Source organism: Schistocerca nitens, chromosome 2 (assembly GCF_023898315.1).
Source record: "Schistocerca nitens isolate TAMUIC-IGC-003100 chromosome 2, iqSchNite1.1, whole genome shotgun sequence".
NCBI lineage: Eukaryota > Metazoa > Arthropoda > Insecta > Orthoptera > Acrididae > Schistocerca > Schistocerca nitens.
Window position 1 is genome coordinate 722,771,254 of NC_064615.1, and position 21,364 is coordinate 722,792,617.

The 21,364-nt window shown below is 40.8% G+C and overlaps 1 protein-coding gene across 3 annotated transcripts in view; it reads right to left on the reverse strand.

Moving 5' to 3' along the window:
- The window catches only part of LOC126236902 (maestro heat-like repeat-containing protein family member 1), a 295,906-nt gene that overhangs the window by 40,845 nt on the left and 233,697 nt on the right, over window positions 1-21,364 (reverse strand). For all 3 annotated transcript variants that reach the window (XM_049946551.1, XM_049946549.1, XM_049946550.1), the window contains exons 28-29: window positions 19,641-19,743; window positions 2,737-2,899 (exon numbers count right to left, since the gene is read on the reverse strand). In XM_049946551.1, coding sequence (XP_049802508.1) covers window positions 2,751-2,899; window positions 19,641-19,743 — 252 coding nt within the window. In that variant the 3' untranslated portion in view covers window positions 2,737-2,750. The remainder of the gene's footprint in view (window positions 1-2,736; window positions 2,900-19,640; window positions 19,744-21,364) is intronic.

The window sequence follows — 21,364 nt, forward strand, 5'->3', positions numbered from 1 at the left end:
TGTTGGTTAAGATGGTCTCATTCTCTTTAACAGTAATAGTACCTAACCCAGTGGTTACTTTTCCTGTCTCCATTCTAACAACATACCATATTGATTTGATTTTATCGCTGGAGTTGTTAATTTCTTCTCTAACATACATATTTCTTGATTTCCTTACAAATTTTCTCAGTATGTCACAATAATTTTTATGATGTAAAACTAATTTTGGATCTTTACTAGTTCTTGCTGTCTCATACAGTTTTTTTTTCTTTCTGAAGACATTTTAATACCTGTAGTAATCCAAGGTTTCTTTGAAAAGTTTGTGGTGTTACATTTAGTAATTTTCTTTGGAAAACAATGTTCAAAAAGGGATATAAATTTATCAAGAAATATGCTGCATTTATCATTAGCATTTGGCTCATTATATACATCTTCCCAGTTTAAATTTCCTAAACTTTCTCTGAAGTGATCTATAGATACCGGGTTGAGCACCCTTACACTTTTACTTAATGGTTTCTGAAGTGTACAACCTGTCAGGTTTTGTAAGTTGATAAAATTTTCCTTTGGCATGTAATGGATATAATAACTCTTATGAAATATGTATGCAGAAGTAATAAACCATGATTGGTGCTGATGGCAGTCCTATTAAAATAGGACTGCAAACATTTTTTGCCCTTTGGCAAATAGTTCGGCCATTCATTTTTTAAATAATGCAGAAGCATTTTAGTAGCAAATCTTCTCATGACTTCTCCAGTTTTCTGTGATCAAATAGAAATAAGTTGCAAGCAGCAGTCTTCAAACATGTTAAATCTATCATACGGACTGGCAAGCAACCTTGAAACTGCATCAATATGGGCATGTTTTTCTGTGGGACTTTACCTGATTTCACAGTTGTATCCCATTAATGGGATCGTCCATCTTCGTCATCTCTGAACGGTCATAACTGACAGCTGTGTGCTTGAAACCAAAGGTTTGTGATCTGTGATCAGTTCAAACCCAATTCCATTGGTAAAATTTGTTGACCCCACAAATTAGGTGTATTGTAGGAACACTTGATATGCCAAACGTTAGTCTCTGATATTTGAACAGTTCATGTGTAGTTTTGACAACAGACATCATCTTGGATTCTTCATTCAGTTCTAACTTGAGGTATGCACCTAACAAATCTATTTTTGTGAAACATTTACCATTCCTGATTTTTTAAAGAGCTCTTCTGGCCTCAGATACTGATTTATTTCCAGCTATGTATCTACAATCACTCTGAAGTCTCCAAAGAGACTTACTGTTCCACTTGGCTTTGGTACAACCACAAATAGTATAGTCCATTGACAAGTTCTTGCTGGTTTCCATTTTCTGTTATTGGCTAGCCATCTAATTTCTTCTTTAACATTGTCTATCATGGCAAATAGTACTGATATGAGCCTGAAAAATTTTGTTATGGCTCATGTCCTCAATTTCAGCACTGCTCTGTAGATATTACAAGTGCTTAAGAAAGGCTGGAAAAGATTCATGATCCTGGCATATTTTCTTCTCAGCTTCTTTAAAGCTTGTTTTTATCCGAAGAGTTTCCAATTGGTGACTTACTATCACTGAAATTCAAGCTGAAGGCATTGAATCAGTTGGTAGTTTTTCACAAGGTGACAACCATAAATCGAAGCGAAAGTGGGCATAGACTGCAAGGGAAACAGGGACTGTTGAAATTAAGTTTTTCAGGACAGCCCCAAGACACACATAGTATGATCAGTTTCACTCTTTAATTTAAGAAGAGCACCATCGGAAACTCTGGAATTTACAGTATGAAGTACAGTAATAATCCAACAACTGAATTTCATACTCTAAAATGCAGAGTTTCTGATGATGTTCTTGCCAATTAAAGAGACAAACTGGTCATAATGAGTTCAACTTGAGGCTGTCCTGAAAAAATTAATAAATGCACACTTGTCTGAAGGAACAGACATTGTAAAATAAGTACAGCAAGCCTAGTCAGGCAAAACAACTATGATAATTCGACAGGGAACACATTTGTCTCATCGACCCTACTGTGGGAATCCAAGTAATGTTACGAGCAATAGGAGCATAGATACTGTGAAATACAGAGATTTGGATTGATCTGGGACGTGTGCATGGATAGCTGAAATGGTTGAGGCGACCACTCATGATAAGTGGGAAATCTGGGTACATGCCCCTGTCCAGCACAAATTTTCATGTTTCACCAAATGGCAATATTTCTATACTTAATACAGCTGATGCCAAAGAATTCACAGATGGTGAATAAATCTCATTTTATTAAAACGTAGAAAAGTTTTTGGATCTTTTAGATATGACACGTGTATAAAAAGTAGGCTACTTACAGTTGCTGAAAATTTTGTGAAAAATGTACACTGACATTTTTACGATTTGATGAAGGTGCAATTCTGTTAATACTTGCACTCCATTGTCACATAAGAGTAAATGAAATGACTAGGTAGCAACAGACTAGAACTTTCTAAACTCTCAGTGTGCCAGTGACAAATGCTTTGCAGATTTTCCTGCTGCTTTATCTAGACGTTTTGAATGCAGGTTACCAGACACTTCTATTTTCCACGTTTCTTGCGTATATACAAATAACATTGGACTGATTCCACAATTAAAAAGAAAGAAATGAATCCTCAAAATCTGCAATATTTTGGCAGCAACCAATAATATCCAAGGACAGAAATCATGAAATTTTATACTTAATATACAACAAGCAAATAACTATGATATTGTAATTATTACCTGATTTCCAGATCTCACGAAATGAAGAGAGAGCTGAGGGCTTCTGCTGCTTTTGCTCGCACTTCCAGATTTTCATCTTTCAGTGACTGTAGAAGACGTGAACACACAGTATCTAGTGGTATGCTGTTGTTCAAGTCTAATGGTAGATTTCCACTAAGTAACCCTGTAACCAGAAAGAGATGTGGAAAAGAAAGAACATAAACATTTGTTTTAAAATGAAAGTGAAGGCAGACATGCTTGCATTAAATTACAGTAGAAGTACTGTATACATTTTCAGTGCTTCTAATAGAACTTAATGTATATATGAGTAAACTTTCAGATGAGTGTTTTTCTTACTTTGAAGATACTCTTTTCTTATACGCGTATACAATGCCTTTATTGACAAAACAAATGAATAAGCCATCATCCACACAATAATAAAGTTATAAAACTTATTCTAATATCATTCAGTGGTCAGTGTTGAGCCGATGGGCACAGCAGGTACAGCACTACATCCACAAGGCAGAACTGGCAAAAGTGGTGCTCACTACCCATCACTCACTTCACACACATTAGAAAAGCATGTGAATGGCAGTTTGCTCAATCGGTATCACATGGTGTGCATTCACTCAGTACTGGGCACCAGGTGAGTGGCCCAGCCATATGACTAAGGAAAAATACTTTATGCAGTTTAATGACAACATAGTGGCACTAATGGGTTCAGCACACATTGGAATGCACATTGAGGTGATTTTTCTTGTTGTGGGTTGATTTTAAATGATGAATATACTGCAAAATGCCAAGCCTTTACTTATTCCCATGTAATAACAGTTACCTTCTTTTTCCAAAATTCCTGGATGCCATCTTGTTTTCTCTTGATGTTGCGGTCCTGCTATGCAGTGCCATGTATTTAATCGTGGACTTCGTTTCTGATTGCGAGGCGAGGGCTATAAGTGAGCTTCTACGTTTAAATAAGTCACTACGAAATCACAAAACACTGTTTCCATAATTATTATATTTTCAAATAAGTTATCAAATCACAACAACTGATAATTAAGAAAGCTTTTCAGACAACTTGTTCATACATGATGCATCAATGCTTCACCAAAACCGTAAGTTAGTATTTAAATTGAGATAGCATGGAATAGACACTATGTAACAGCATTCATGTTTCTTTAGCGCTTGACCATCGTTGTCACGTCCCTTTCTTCTTTGGGGTCCACAGCACCCCCAAAGGATGTCTGCTAAGTGCAAGTACCCCTCACTGGCCAGTCCAAATTACACACCCGTCATCACTTTCTGCACTGTGCCTGCATTTTTCTTTGTCATATCTGCACATAAATGCCAACAAATCCAGGCATAGTAGGTGCTCTGTACTCTACTACTAATAAAAGTCATATTTTTCACACATACATCTTTCATCGGTCTACTGAAAGAAAGCAAGACGAGTCACCAAGCTTTATAGCAAACATGTACCACTACAATATAGAATTAGAATTTCATTTTACACGTCAATTTTCTATGGAGAATGTGTATGCTGTTACCTGAGATTCACAAGTATTAAAGTATTACCATAGCGACTGTGTAAGCTCATGTATAAAGAAAATTGAAGTGATAATCGAATACTGAATGTTATTGAAGGTCACCGATTTAGATGTGGAACTGTAAATTTGTATGAAAGAACAGCCAATGCCGATGAATAATGGTTGCGTTCAGTCTGCTACTACAAACATACTGACATTGAGCCTTTTTTTTCTGGCGGAGGGGGGGGGGGGGGGGTTGAGGAAGCTTACGTTTAAAAGCATGACAACAACTTACAACCCAGCTTCAACCCCTCTACACTGTAAGCTTCTGTATACAATCCAAGCAAATTGACTAGTAGGACTCGTTACAGTTAATATTATCAAATGGAAAATGGAAATGCCGTGTGGCTAGGGCCTCCCGTTGGGTAGACCGGTCGCCTGGTGCAAGTCTTTCGAGTTGAGGCCACTTGTGTGTTGACGGGGATGAAATAATGATGATATGGACAACACAACACCCCGTCCCTGAGCGGAGAAAATCTCTGACCCAGCCAGGAATCGAACCCAGGCTGTTAGGTATGAAATTCCATCGCACTGATCACTAAGCTACCAGAGGCGGACAATATTATCAAATAAAATGATAAAATGAATGGAAAGAGGAAAAATTCACAAAGGTGTGGTGGTAAGCAGAGATGGACATCATTCAAATAAATTTCTCTCCAGATAATTATTTCAATAGGTAGACCAATCAAAAAGATTTATTTACAAATCATTTACTTGTAACTTAAATAATAAATGACACAGAATGCCCATGTACTTCCTTTGTTTACTTCTTGTACCAAATTCTGTAACTAGTGTTTGTTCCCTTAGCTTAGTGCAGTTTCTATTTGGATAAATAACTTACTGATGGATTTGTAATGTATCTAAACATAACGAAAGAATAAGTAGTCCTATTTTTCCATTTTGTTTTGACGATAAGCTTTATTTATCTTGTAACAGCTTGCAGTAAATTCCTAGAAAATACGATCTGTGAAATAGCAAATGAAAGTGCACGTCACTTAGTTTTTTTATATACAGCTTCTTCTGTCTATGATGAGATGTTGAAAGCGATGTTTGCACAGAGCAGACATAACAGTGTTCTGTAATAGAAATGCTGACATGGAAAATATAGTTGCCAATGTTGTTAAAATGAAACTTTTTTTTACTTATTTCGCTGTGGAACTATGAAAGAAGAATTACTGATGAAAAAAGGTTTCTGCATGACCGTACACAAAATCACGTCTGACCACTGAAGCCAGACTACACGGAAACAATACAGAACATGTAGGATGGAGCAGACCACAATTAACTCAGGAACTGAAATACAATGAACTGCCAAAATAAAAGCCGATCTTCACTATTTCAAACCCACTGGTCCAACATTTAACCAAAAAAGGCAATATATACAAATGCTGACACTGTTTGTACAAAAGATTGTAAAATTTTTACCTACGTCTCTTTCATTTTCTGAGGAACACCTTAAAACAATATAATCACACACTTTTTATTCATTAGATTATCAACTGTACAGGGACTGTACCTGTTTGGTGTTTTAAGTATTATTGTTCATACTACTGTATTGTAAAGAAAGTCATTATTCACATAATAATGGCATACACTTTCTTTCTTGCCTGATACGAGATCAGCAAGAAAATACAAAATGAAAAATTGAAAAGAAAATTTACATAATTATGCAAATGAGCACATCAGTGGAAGACAATAAAATGTTTTTACCTGTAGCTTTTGTTAAATTTAAATCATCATTATTGTTCATGTAGCTGTCATCTTGTTGGTTAGGAACATCAGTCTTTTCATTTTGTTCATTCATGCTAATTGTTTCTTGTTCTTGGTTTCTAAAATTCTTACCATTCATTTCATTACTATTTTTAGTTCCATTTAGTTGAATATATTTACATTAAATATAAATGAAATTATTGTAAGTTTTATTCAGTTTACATAAAAAGTTCTAATATGCTAATTTGCATGCAGAAAGATGGATACTGTCCCTTGACCACAAATTAAATGGCAAAACCATCATTCCTTATTAGCCTGTCAACTTCTGGACAAGTGGTTCTCCAACAAAATGTTAGAGGAAACAATTTTGAAACTGTTAAAAGGAAGGAAAGCAAAGACCTACTACCACTGAATCTAGCTACAGAGCACTAATGATTGCAATAACTGGTAATACTTAGTCGTACCTTGCCTTCCCCATGTGCTCAAGTGCCAGCACCCATCTTGTTGTGCAAAGTTAGCATATTAGAACTATTGTTGAAAACTGAATATAACTTGCAGTAATTTAAAAACACACACACACACACACACACACACACACACACACACACACACACACACACACACAAAATCACAATGGAACTACAACAAGTAATGAAATAAATGGAAATAATTTTAGTAATCAAGGACAGGAAACATAAAATGAAATGACCGACATAGCAAACCAACAAGATGACAGCTACATGAGCAACAATGACGATTTAAATTTAACAAACACTACAGACATAAACATTTCAGTGCAGACAACAGATGAACTGCTGACACAATGGTCAACAGAGAGTGCTGTTTCAGCTATTATATTCAGAAGAGGCATTGCAGCTGGTTCTGAAATTTGCGACAGTCCAGTGTCGCATGAACTCTAAAACATTTACAGGCAAAATAACACCCCAAATATCAGCAAACTTCACTTTGCATCAGCCAAGTAGCACAAATGAGATGGTAGAAATTTTAAAACAAATGTTTACAAATATGTCACAGGATCTCAATCAAATTTAACAAATATGTTGAGCAAAGTTTGATCAAAATTTTAAAGATATATCAAAAGATTTCTATCAAAAATTTTCACAATTACATGATGAACACAAGTAAACTGTGGGTAGGTTAGACGAGATCACTGAACAAAAATTGAAAAAAAAAATATGACAAGCTAGCTTAGACTTAAATACAGACTTCAGAGATACAATCAGTTTGTAATGAACTTCCCAACAAAGTGAAAAAAACTCTGAAGATGTAGGGTTTACAAAACTAGAACAAAAACACACTGACAAAGACATAAAGAAGTTGAACAGTCATGCAAAACCCACGTAACTGACATCGAAAAGCTGACGGGCGAAAATAAAATAAAACTGTTACTAAGGTGGATGTGGACATCAAAGATACTATACACCAAATTTGTTCTGAACTGGCCACTGGCAGAGTAAGTTCAAACAAAATCGTTGATGCCAGAAACACACAGGAGAACATATCAAATGAAAGAGAAAATACATTTTCACCCAGGCAGTTTCACAATGTCAATGAAAACGGTGTAACGAACCAATGATGCCAGAGACTAATGAAATAAAGTAGCCCCTCATTGCTACACATGACATTACCGCACTCACTGGATAAAAGTTTATTAAAATATTGGTAATTTCAGGCATTTTCCACAATGTCAAAAAAGGTTCACCCTGAAATTTTTATAAGAGAATTCGGCAACATTTTACCGTATAGCTGGACCAAATCACAAAAAATACATTATGTGGTAGGATTCACCCAAGGAAGTGCACTGTCCTGTGCTGCACATGTAGCACAAAGTTGTCAAACGTGAAAAGTTTGAGCAAGCCATTTTAGAACAGTTTTGGAAGCGGCAGTTTACCAGCCTCTGCACAGAGGCTTAGTATGGGGCTTTTTCTGAATGCCCCAGTGGCCAACTGAATCCCTTCATGGTGCACCACGTCCAACAACTTTAAATAACAGAGTCTTGCAGACCATACACCGTGCACCCATAATTGAGCCGAGATTGCACAAATGCCCTGTACAAGCGGAGCAGACATGTCCTGTCTGCTCTCCATGTACTGTGGCTAAGATATTTGAAAATACTTAAAGCCTTAAATGACCGTCGTTTCAGGTCCTTAAGATGTGGTAACCACGTAAGCTTAGAGTCAAATGAGTGAGACCCAGACATCTCAGTCATTAAATGTAAGAAGAGTGTTCCTCATCCTCAACTCAGGAAAGTTTAAAATGGAACAAGAATGATTAAAAAGAACACACACACACACACACACACACACACACACACACACACACACACACACACACAGTTCTCGGTGGAAAACTTAAAACCACTCTTCTGCACTCATCCATCCAAACATCAAAGAGTTAGTTGCAAATGACACGTTGTCACTGTGAGGCTTGAAAAAGAGCAAAACACAGAGAAGTCAGTCACAAACAATGAACACTGGACTGGATTTATCACTATGGAAGTAATGCTATTAATAGCTATGGCGAAGACAGTCACACTTAAAACACTGCCTTGAGGGACACTGTTCTCCTGCTCAAAATGATCAGATAGGACGTCACCGACTCGGTATCTAAAATATCATGGCGAGAGGAAGAACTGAATAAAAATGGGAAGACAACCACAAAAAACCCAATTTGTGAAGTTGCTCCAGGATAAGATGCCTCCAAGTAGAATGGTAGGCCTTCTCGATGTCAAAAAGTATACCTAGAAGGTAATGCCAGTGTAGGAAAGCCTGTTGTATAGCGACCTCCAGGAGGGCCAGGTTATCAAAGGTGGAGCGATACCTCCTGAATCCACACTGAAAGCAACTTGATTCCAAGATCCAGACAAGATGGCAGTTGACCGTCTGCTCCAAGGTCTTCCCCATGCAGTTAGTGGGGGCAACACTACGGTAACTACTTGGGCATGTATGGTCTTTCCCAGGTTTTAAAAGAAGAATTATAATTGCCTCGCACCATGAGTCGGGAAAGTAACCTGACATCCAAACGGCATTAAAAACTGTGAGGAGGATATCTTTGTTTCATCTTGTGAGTTGACGCAGCATACTGTAATGGATCCTGTCGTGAACAAGGGATGTGTCATGAGCCACAGACAATACAGAATCCAGCTCCCACATGAAAAATGGGCAGCTGTAATCATCAGAGGTGGACCGGAAGTCCAAACTACAACTCTCAGCAACCGCTCTATGGTGCTCGAAACCTGGATCCTGACTGGCTGTTTCAGTAACTGTGGCAAAATACGCCACCATAGTCTGGGCAATATCTCGTGGATTGGTGTGGAAAGTGCTGTTCCCCATTACGGGAGCCATGGGGCTCCCGTCTCCTATACCAGAAATTCTTGACCAGTAGGGAACCATTCCACAGCTGCTTAATAGACTTCAGACTTCCAGCAAGTCCTTCCAAGCCTCTATGGATATAGAAGAGGGACACTTTTTCACACATCCCCTCCTTCCTCTTAACGACCAAAAACACATTTTGATTTATGACTCCTTGTGCCCTGTACCATAATTCAACTGATGCAGATTACCAGGAGCGCTAGCCTCCCTCATTCGTTTGCAGGACTGGTTGTGAATACTCCCAGGCAGTACACCCTTCCCATTGGGAGGAGGAGATGATAATTTTGAGAGTTCCATCTCAGTCCCACACAACAGAACTTTTGGTGGAATAATAAATGGTGTTCAGGAACTGTTGCCAAGACCTCTTCTTGCTCTCTTGAATAATTCAGCGACTCTTTGCCCTTACCACTCCAAAGGCTGCAAGATTCTCTTCAGTTGGCTGACACTTGAACCTACACAGAGCTGCATGCCTGGTCCTGATTGCAGAGCGGCATTCGGCACTCCGCCAAGAGACAGGTTGCCTATTCTGTTGTCTCGTGGGCTGTGGAGTGGATGCTGCAGCAGCAGGGTGGATCATTTTGGTAATACGATCCACCCGTGCCTCAACCTTCACGCAATGTTCAAACAGGGCCAACTGGCTATAAAGTGTACAGTTGGCTCTACCGAGCATACATTGTGGTGGTTTCTTTTCAGGTTCCACCCTATCTGGCAGGTGAATCCAGATCAGAAAGTGATCACTTCCATGCAAGTCATCAACCACTTACCACTGAGCAGTGTGAGAAAGAGTTGGAGGGCAAAGTAAGAGATCAATGGCAGAGAATGACCTAGCTGCTGTGCAGAAGTGAATGCTCTGTCCTGCATTTAGCAAGTATGCACATAATGACACACGAAGCCTCTCAATTGCTCTACCCCTGGGACAGGTAGTTTAAGAGCCCCAAAGCACATTGTGTGCATTAAAATCATCACAGAGGATGAAGAATTGGGGGAGCCATGTAATTAGGTCTGTTACGGCCTCTTCATCAAGTGCATCCTGTGGGGACAAGTAAAGGGAACATATTGTCAATGGATGACACACATGCACTGATACAGCAACTGCTTGTAAAGTTATCATAAGTAAGCGAGGCGAGGAGTGGTAGTTGGTACTGATGAAAACTCCTACGCTCCCTGTAACTGTCTCTCCACTCACGTTGTCCTTTTTGTGGAGTACATAGCCTCGTAGTTCAGGGCTGTACAATTGATGGAAAAGAGTTTCCTGGAGACACAGACACAATGGTCTACCCTGAGATAAGAGACGGAGATCTCCCACATGCGTCCTGAATCCCTGCAAGTTCCACTTTAGGACAGGAGCCATTTCATCGATGTGGTTTTAATTTACCCCTATCTTTGCACCGTGGAGGCGAAGCACTCAGAGAGCAAGGGGGACTGGAGGAGCTGCCTGGATTCAAGGGATCTAACTCCATGATATCCTCCTCAGTCAGTCAGTCAGTCAGACATGAAACAATGAAGTCTGACAGTGCTCAGGACAGCTTTTGACCTGAATATCGTGAACCTTTTCCTGAACCCTGGCCCCTTCAAGGATGAGGGGGAAAAGCGGGCGTTGAGAGGCACTCTGCATGTCGTGTGTGTTCTTGACACTCGCTACGGAACTGTTGCTGATCTTTTCTGTGACTGCTGCTTGTATTGCTTTACCATTAATTGTTTGGCTTGGCATGTACACTTGCAAGTACAGGTGTTGATGGTGGATGGTCATACGCAGGATGACGTCCGCATCAAGGTGTCAACCTAAGGAACAGGTTTATGTGCCATGGACACACAAGAAGTGGTAAAGATGGGAGGCTTCATTGCCTGATATTGTTGTTTGGCTTCAGCCTAGGGGATCTGCTTGATGAATTTTAGTTCCTGAATTTTTTGTTCCTCTGCAAAGACAGGGCAGTCTCGGCTCCAGACTGGGTGGCTCCCAGAGCAGTTAATGCAGACTGGGAGACGGACAGTCAGTCCCAGCTTCATGGGCTGCCTTTCCACATTTCCAACAGGTCACTTAACCCCCGTAATTCAGTGTTGTGTGACCTAAGTGCTGGCATTCGTAGCACCGCATAGGATAAGGTACGTAAGGCCTAACCCTAAGTTGGAGGAAGCCACGGTCCAGTCTCCACGATGCTGCCCTCTTGTTCCTGATTAGAGGGTAGCATTGACCATCCCACCAGGGGATAGGTTGTCTCTCGGGGAGCTTTGAGGTCTACTGTTGTAGATGCATGAACAGCACAGTGGATTATATGAGGGTTGGAACTTAATAGTGGCAACTATTTATTTACAGCTCATACAAAATAGATACATGTTTCAAAGTTTAACTGACCTTCAAAGTAGTCACTAGCATTGTGTATAACCCATTGCCAGTGATGTGGAAGTCGTAGGATACTCTTAGCAGTGCCAGTTGTATTGACAGTTTGAGCAGCACGGTCTATTGCCCGACAAATTTGTAGTAGTTCTGAAGCGAATGCTGTGAAGTGTTTCCTTCAATTTAGAAACTGAGTTGAACTCACGAGGGCTTATGTCAGAGGAGTGCAGTAGGTGGTATAGCACTTAACAGCCCCATCAGTCAAACAAATCAGTATCAGCTTGCACTGTACGTGCTTGAGCTTGTCCTGCAAAATGATGGTCAGGTCCTGCAGAAAGTGTCATCACTTCAGTCTCCATGGTGTTCATTTTTGGAACACAACCTACGACCAGCTGGCAATCACACACTCAGGAACTCAACATCTGTGGCTTCTATTTTTGGAAACCCAAAGCATACTTTGTGGATTAAGACCCACTATTAATATGAGTAGCTAGGGACATTATCTGAATCATGATGGTCATGAATTGCTGTGAATATGGTAATTTTCAGCAACACATGGATGACACCCAGTACTAGTTGCAAGCTGGTGAGGAGTTGGACAGCTAAGGTGAGGAATGTGTTACTAATAAATAATGCCACTCCACTCTTAGTCCCATAGCTGATAACGGCACCTTTTCCATATTTCAAGTATAATGCACTGTGCTTTGAGATTAGGTAAGAATGAAATTTTGGGAAGGTTGAAAATGACTAAGCCTGAGGTCACCAGTCCATATTTTCCTTCAGTAATCAAAGCCTGAAGGTATCCAGGAGAAGAAAGAGGATGGACTATGATCTCTCAGGTACTTTGGCATAAATGACTAACAGTGTGCTTCCGGGTGTTCTGTCAAATTATTTTTCCATCTTATGCATAATATTTCAATGGCCAACCCACCAGTCTTCTTCAGGTGACTGTGAGTTTTGCCATTATGCATATGAGTTTTGCCATTATGCATACTCACTGGTGCCACTCATCAAAATATTGTGCATAAAACAGATACAATAATTTGGCACATCCAGATACACACCATTAATAATAACGGTCTATCTTTGCAGCATCATTCGAGGCAAAGGTCCAGGTTAAAAGCAGAAGGAAGGAAAGAAAATGAAAAAGGTAATGAACAGTAATGAGGTAGGAGAGGTGTGCAGTCTGAAGTAAACAGAGGACCCCCTCCCATTCTCTGCCTCCCCTCCCCAACCTCCCCCCTGATGAAGTCTGTGGCCGGAGGTAAACTTCTGCACCTGATTGGCATTCCGCCCAGTCAGAATGGGGTACAGCCTTAGTTTTCAACCCACAGAGGTTTAGAAAGTTAAAATAATATTTAAGGTAAAAAACAAAGGTAAAAAGCAGCACAAAATTGAAAATACCACAAAGAGGGTCCATTTGTTGGTCAGGGGCAGCTACACAGCCAGTTCAAAATTTAGTTGAGGCATAAAAACCACAGATAAAGTAAAGGTTAAAAAAATAAAAAAATAAGTTTATAAATGGAATAAATTGCTGGAGGCATGTGACATCCACCTGCCAGAAGTAGCCGGAGGCCCACTGGGTCCAATGTTGCAGTGGGAGGCCAAATTCCACAACCATCTGGCAGCTCTCCATCACTGTAGAATACTGGCTGAATGTTCAGGTCACAAAGCAATGAAAAAGGAAACAAGACCATGGTGGCAAGCTTTAAATGATTGTATATGAACTACTCTCTCAAATAACACACAAAAACCATATCCACCTCTTGGATACTATAACCCAACATTAAAGAACAAGAGATGTCAAGCTTAAGTTGGGAAACTAACAAGATATGGGACGCCAACAGAGGGTTGGATCTTCTCATCTGAGAATGTGAAAATGAGAAAGTTAACAAAGGGTAGTAGATTTCTGTCACAAATGGCAAAGGGAAGATCGCCATGTGGTTAAGGACTTCTTTATGGCATACAGTTTGTTTGTAGTGACCACAATGTACCATTCATTATGAATGATTACAATGTCTGTGTTTATACAGTGTATGTATCTCCACATTACATATCTTCCATTCGTGCATGAACACCTGACAGTGTTCTGATGATTATAGGCATGATAAATATTATGAAATGCGTTTGCAATTTGCCAACCTGGACTGATGTCAGCTGTATGCGACATATGAAAATTTGTGCTGGACCATGTCTCGAACCCGGGTCCTGATTTCCCATTTATTGCGAGTGGTCATCTTAAGCACTTTGGATATCCAAGCACACCTCTAGCACTGATCCAAACTCCATAACATGTGGATGTCTGGATTTGTGATGGAGGAGTGCTTGAATAGCTGAAGCAGTTAAACCAACCACTCATGCTAAGTGCGAAATCTGGGTTTGAAGCTAAAGATGTAGTTACAGTGAGCAGAATCTGACACAACCTGAAACGACTCAAGAACCCACAGAAATTGTCCAAATGCGAGTTGTTGAGTATGAACAGGAGGACTGTAACAAGAGGAAAATGGGCAGTGGAGATGGCACAGTACAATAACCTGTCAAAATGAGTAATCCAATGAAATCACAACTCAAGACAAGAGTCACTGCACTGCTAGCTTTGCAGTGTGCCCAGCAACATGGGTGTGACTGCTGCCTGGAGGCCATCACCAACTTCCATGCCCTTCACCAGGCTTTAAAAATCACCACACTGCGACATCAGATCCCTTCCCACTGAAATGGGTGCATAGCGCCCAAACTGTCTGGACGATGAAACTTCCTGGCAGATCAAAACTGTGTGCCGAACCGAGACTCAAACTCAGGACCTTTGCCTTTCGCTCATTCTGCCTGGACGATGTTTGGAAGGATTTATTTATTTTATTTTATTTTATTTTATTTTTTATTTTTTATTTTTTTATTTTATTTTATTTATTTATTTATTTATTTATTTTTTTTTTTTTTTGGCGTGGTTAGTGTCCTGGGACTTAAGCCCACTGGCTGGTGGGAGGAATCAGAGGTGTCAGCAATGTGGAGCTGGGTTGCAGAAGAGTGGGCAAGAACAGCCGAAGGCTGTGAAAGACACGGGCAGAGTGGTCTGGTGGTAGACACAAGGGGAACATCTGCACACCACGGTCTCTACATCCTTGTCTGGCCGGTAGGCATGTGGCATCAAGAGGTTTTTCATTCTTGATGTACACCAATGCCTGCAATGGAAGAGTTGTAGCCCTGAGGGCATCAGGATGATAAAACAGTGAACAGCTGTCTCATCATCAAGCAAGAGAACATCGGTGATGGCTGACAGACAGTGGGCGAGGCAAGCCCATGCCTGGAGATCCAGACCGACATTCTTTGAAAAACATTTGGGCCATACATGGAGCACATAATGCCTGAGGTGCTGTAAGAGAAAGTCATGGCAGGTATCAGCAGTGCTTCTAACAGCTGTAATGGGAAACCATATAAGGAGTGTCACTGCTCCAAGACTATATGGAAAAATGAGAGTTCCTGTTGGTTAAGGGCTGGATTGGATCGTGTGTGTGTGTGTGTATGTGTGTGTGTGTGTGTGTGTGTGTGTGTGTGTGTGTGTGTGTGTGTGAGAGAGAGAGAGAGAGAGAGAGAGAGAGAGAGAGAGAGAGATATGGATTGGAGATCTGCATCTGTGCATTGTGCTTGGGCCTTTATTTAATGGCATAATGCAGAAGCAGAGGAAGAGCATTCCATTCTGGAGCTGTTGGGCAGTCCACTCTGGAGGCTGGGAGCACAAAAAAAAAAAAAAAAAAGTTCAAATATGTGTGAATTCCTAAGGGACCAAACTGCTGAGGTCATCGGTCCCTAGGCTTACACACTACTTAAACTTATGCTAAGACCAACACACACCCACACCTGAGGGAGTACTCAGACCTCCAGTGGGAGGGGCCGCACAATCTGTGACATGGTGCCTCAAACTGCACGGCCACTCCGTGCAGCCTGGTGGCACAGTTGGAAGAGCAATACCAGCAGGTTGTGATCTGTAGTGAGTGTAGACTTGATCCCAAAAGGGTAAACATGGAACTTTTTAATTGTGAAGATAATTGCCAAAGTTTCTTTCTCTATCAGTGATTAGTTCTTTTAAGCAGGTTTCAACTTCTCTGACACGTAGGCAATCAGCTGCTCGGTACTGTCATCATTCCTGCGAACTAGCACTGGACCAGTGTCATACGGAAAGGCATGCACAGCCAAAACCAGTGGACATAACGAAGAAATCAAGGTTGTTCGCTGGAGGGACATACAAAGTCTTCATGGGAGTATTCCTTTTGTCCCTTCTGGCCTGCCGGTTGTTTAGCCGATGTTTTTGCTGCTGGGGGCAAAGATTTCGTGGCTTGTTGTGCAGCTGTAGGAGAAGATGGCGACACTACCTTGATATTGGGCAATTTTACAACTGCAGCGCTGAACTGGAGGTCACAAGTCTGTGTGGCCATGTCGCTTGTGGAGTGAGTTGTAGCAAGAACAGAATAAGTGCTAGATGGTAAAAGGTGGGCAATCGCCCTCGTGAGCATCTCTACCACAAGTAACACATTTGGCTGTGTATTGATAGGAAACGGGTATGTAGTTGTAATGCTGACACTGATAGCAATACATTTAGTATGGAATGTACAGTCAGACTGTGATGACTTCAAAACCTGCCTTGATCTTCGATGAAAGCACTGCTCAATTAAACAAGAGAAAGAGAGTGCATGTGTAGGCATTAAGGTTGCATCCACCTTCCTCATTACCCAATGGACAACAGCGATTCTCCAATCAGAGAGGTAAGTTTGGATTTCTCCTTCAGTGAGACTGTCAAGCAGTCTAGTGTAAATAACACCATGTGAAGAATTTAGCTTTCAATGGGCCTCAACATCAAGAGAATGGCCATGAAGGAGCAAAAGCTGGTAGGCAGTTGCTGGGCTTGAAAAATCACACTTGGTCTCCAGAAGCAAAGTTCCATTATGTAAGCAAGAGCAGGATTTCACAGGGCCTACGATTGCATCAACACCTTCCTGAATAATAAACGGACTAACCGTAGCAAAGGACTCCTCCTTCGGTATATAACCATGAGGAAACGAGCTGCAGCTGTGACAGCTTTTGAATCTTTAGCCTCATTCTGTTTATGTTTAGTAGACATAGATTGAGATGGCGCTTGGATCACTGCGAAAAAATCCCCCACGATTGTCAGCATCTCTGATGGTGTGCTCCTTGCAACTGTCCCCGTCCCCCTCCCCACCGAGGGGTTCACGCACCTTAGATGATTGTTCACACCTCCAAAACTCCTGAAAGTGGGAATAATTGGCAACTGGGAAGGTAACAGCTCAGGCAGTCACCTCTCCCTGGACCTGGGCTGTGTCAGGTATGTGCAAACCCTACCTGTCGACATGGAGCTGGGAATTACACCTGTTACCTGTTACAGGTCAAACACCTGGGCTGGCCTTCAGGAGCACACAGGGAGGAAGAAGAAACAAAGTGAAATCTTAAATCCTGAAGCAGAGGAAGGAGAGGAGATGGAGAACGAAGAAAGACAGATGAGGGAATATTCCAATGCCAGGCTATCAAAACTACAACATGCATTCCTAAAAATACAGGAGGATAGACATGCAGCACGGAATGGGAAGAGGTGTTGCAAAAGCAGGGACCCCGTAGTAGCCAAGCACGAACTCACCAAAGATTGGTGAGCCCTCTGGGGGGTTAGTAGTAACTGGTGATGTCTGATCTGTGTGCAAAGATCGTGGCCTCTGCCAGGAGGCTGTCCACTAAGCTCAACCAAGAGGTGCCAGCAGCACAGCAGATCCTAATGTAGTGAACCAGTGCCAACAATGTGGAAGGAGCTACTGATCCATATGCCACATACCTGTAATCCAGTCAAGATAGGCTAGTGCTTTGTAAAGATACAAAAGAGGATGGAATGGTCCACACCCAAGGAGATGTATCTGAGGCAGCAGATGGAGAGAATAGACTTCTAACATGGAATACAATCATTTTTTCAAGTTTATCCCCCGCAGAAAATAGATACAGTGACTTTTTGCAAACAAGGTGTTTGAACTCCTCTATATGAGATGAGAGTCCACTCACATTTCACTGAATTACGGGGAGTCATCTTTTAGTGAGTGTTTTCTCTCCTCCTTTCTCTCTGCCATGGTGATGCACTGCAGATGATAGCATTTTCCCCTGTCAGGTCAGGCCATTTTGTTCCTCCACAAGCTTTTCTATTTCTATAACATTGCCTTCGCTTTCGGAAAGTGACAATAGCCACCGAACTGATGTTTTTAAAACAATGTTCTTTCAGTTTGGTCACCTCTTGGCTGTTACTACCACTTTATTTCAAGGGGGCATAATCTGTATGGACAAAGATGATATTTATTTAGCTTTTTGGGACATAATATTTTTGTTTTGAAGAGCCATTGACCTAGAGCACTATAAAATTTTGAGAGATTTTTTTGTTCTTCAAATACAGCTGTACAATTTGTGTACACTTGTATCTGACTTTTCTATTTGAGTTGATGTGTAGCTCTTGGTTAAAGGGTTTTGCAAAGGCTGTTGCAAAGAATGTTGTGAATGCTGCAGATGGTATTGTCTTGAACGCTTTCTTTGCCTCAGTGTATGGGATTCTCCTCATCACATTCAGTTCCTGAATTTTTCCTCTCTTTGCTATAAAACAGCAATTCGGCTCAATTTGTTATGATCATCTGCACAGTTTATACACTTTGGGGGAGGTATACAAAATTTGCTTTGTATACCTTTGACTCATCTAACACAACCAAACCTTTTTTTCCCAGACTTGTGGCATTTAGAATGTTTCAGAAGGTTTGGTATATAAGATCTAACTTTGAAGCAGATAAAACCATCCATGACAAATCCCTTGCTGACATTAAGTATGCTGTGTATTTCAGTTTTTACAGGGTGTCAAGTATCTAAACCTTTAGGGTACAAAAAATTTTGTGTGATGTTCTTATGTTGACCACTAGCATGAGGTTACAGAGTCATTTGACTCCTTCAAAGACCTTAAATTGCTTTCAAATGTTTGTTGAAGCTTCAATGTGAATGGTGAAATTTTCTCAAAGGACACCTGCTCTCTCTCTCTCGACTACACTAAAGTAACTTTGGCAAATTTTTTTTCTTTGAATTTATTTTTTGTCATTAGGGTGTTACTACTCCCTGTCAGTCCATTCTTTGTGTCAGTATTTTGAGTTTGAGCAGTAGAACCCATTTTGTTCCCACAAAGCAGTAGGGAAATAAATGCTCATCCAAGCAGAGCCCTGCTTTCTTGGGTAAGCCTCATACAACTGGGGTGTGGCAGTTGCCCCACAGGTTGCCCACTGTTTTGCCTTAATAGCCATCCACACCATTGGCATATAGCACACTTTTGTATAGACATTTGTCTACCATTCTTGCAATCCAAGCAGCTATGCCAGGAGCCCACACACCCCGAGACATATAATGTTCCACTGTCATGCCACACAATGGTTGTTGAAATATGCCCAGAGTTTATGGTAACAGAGCACTGGCAATGTTGGCAATCCCAGAGCATAGGAACCCCCAGACTGTCAGACTCACATGCAACCATTACTGGCTGTGCACATTTCAGATAGAAATTTGTTTCTATTTATTTCTTATGATGCAATTAATTTTTCTAAGGAATATTTATTTTTACATAAAAACTTGATGTTCAAAATTTTGTAGCACCATGAGCTCTAAAAATTTTCGCTCTGCTAATAAACTTTTTCTGTAACAATGACCTAGTCTGGTTTACAGTATAAAGTTTCTTGATTATAGAAATGTATTTGATTTTACCTAACATACTGCTAATGATGGAAAGAGCACCCCGCATTTGTACCAATAATATCTAAAAAAATGTTTCTTAATGCAGGACAGTAAAAACACATTTATAGCTTTATTAAGAAATAATGGTGGAGATGTAATTACCTATTAACATTGCTGCATTTCCTCTAATTCTTGGCCAAGAGCTCTTCAGGTAAGAAAGAGTGTTCATTATTAGTAATGGCATCAAATCCTTCAAGTCATCAACCTGTAAAGTAAATTAAGTAAGTGACTGAAATAAATGTCGTGTGATTCACTTTCAGAATATTGCAATTTAAAACTACTTATCACAACTGCCTGCATCATATCCCCAAAACTGTAACCTTTGCCCTCTAACATCTTGGAAGAGCACTCCATACACCATCTTCAAAAATTATTACATTTACTGACATCCTATCCCTGCCTCTGTTCACCACTACACTTTGACATCAATCCTATCCCCAGCACATGTCTTCATCAATCCCTCATAGAATCCAGACCACGTCTTACTGGACTTTTCCATCTGCCACATACCTCAAAATTCCTCCAAATATCCCACAGAACCCAAACAAACTCAGAACACTGTTATCAACATATCCACCAAATCATCAATGCGACAGAAATTTTAGTCCTATCAAAAGGCCTCATATTGTGCCACACATCCCAGCTCAATCTCGCCCAGCGCAATCTCGCCAAGCTCATCAAAGACCTACTCTTGTTCTCCCAAAGCCTACAGTGGAAACGCTGTTAGCTACCAATGCACCAACCAGTCAACCTAACCCCAACATCGAACCTTGTCTCTTCGAATTCATACGACCATCCAAACATGACCGTTTCCTTCTCCCACCAAACCATTCCCTAGTTCCCTTCCAGGAGTCCCTTATTTTCAGACTGTCCTCACTCTCCTTAGCAAGGTACTTTCACAGGAATACAAACTTCTCAACAGGGGAAACAAAAGCAATATGTAATCACAAGACAGACCCTGCATTAATCATCTTCTGTACATAGAAAGGCTCCACCACTCTTGTGATGAACAGCAGTGATGAACTGACAGAAATAACCTGCCAACAACCTGAAAACTCCACCTACAAGTTTTGCCACAGTGATTCCATGCCAGTAGTTCAGCATAACGTCCAACCCCTACTCAAATCTGTATATCCACCCCAAAATTTCTCATGTGAACCAAGTTCTCTCCTCACCCCAATGACACCCCCCCACACACACACACACAATTTTTACTGCTTCTCGAAGTTCATAAACCCAACAATTCTGGACTCCTCATTGTAGCTGGCTACTGTGCTCTCACAAAACAAAAATCTGCTCTTTCTCACCAACATCTCCAACCAATTGCCTAGAGCCTAGACTCGCACATTAAACGTATGGATCACTTCTTTCAGTGACTCCAAATCACTTCCATCCCATTACAAACTGGATTTTTAACTGTTGACATCTCCCTGTACAACAACTCCCATGTCCATGGCCTCCCAGCAATTTAACACTAACTCTCCCAATGTACTTGTGACTCCAGACTTCATTCCTTATACATCTAACTAATTATATTCTCACAACTAACTACTACACCTTTGAGAGGAAGACAGACAAATCTGTAGTACAGCCATTTGCACACACATGGTTCCCTCAAATACCAATCTGTTTACAGACCACTTAAGGGAAGCCTTCCCAGCCATCCACAATTGCAAACTACTTACTTGGTTGAAGTTCACTGATGATATCTTCTTGATATGGACCCAGGGCCATGACACGCCTGCCGTATTGCTCCACGTCCTTAACAGCTTTTCTGTCATTTGCTTGACTTACTCTTCCTTAGACCAGTGTGCCAGCTTCCTTGA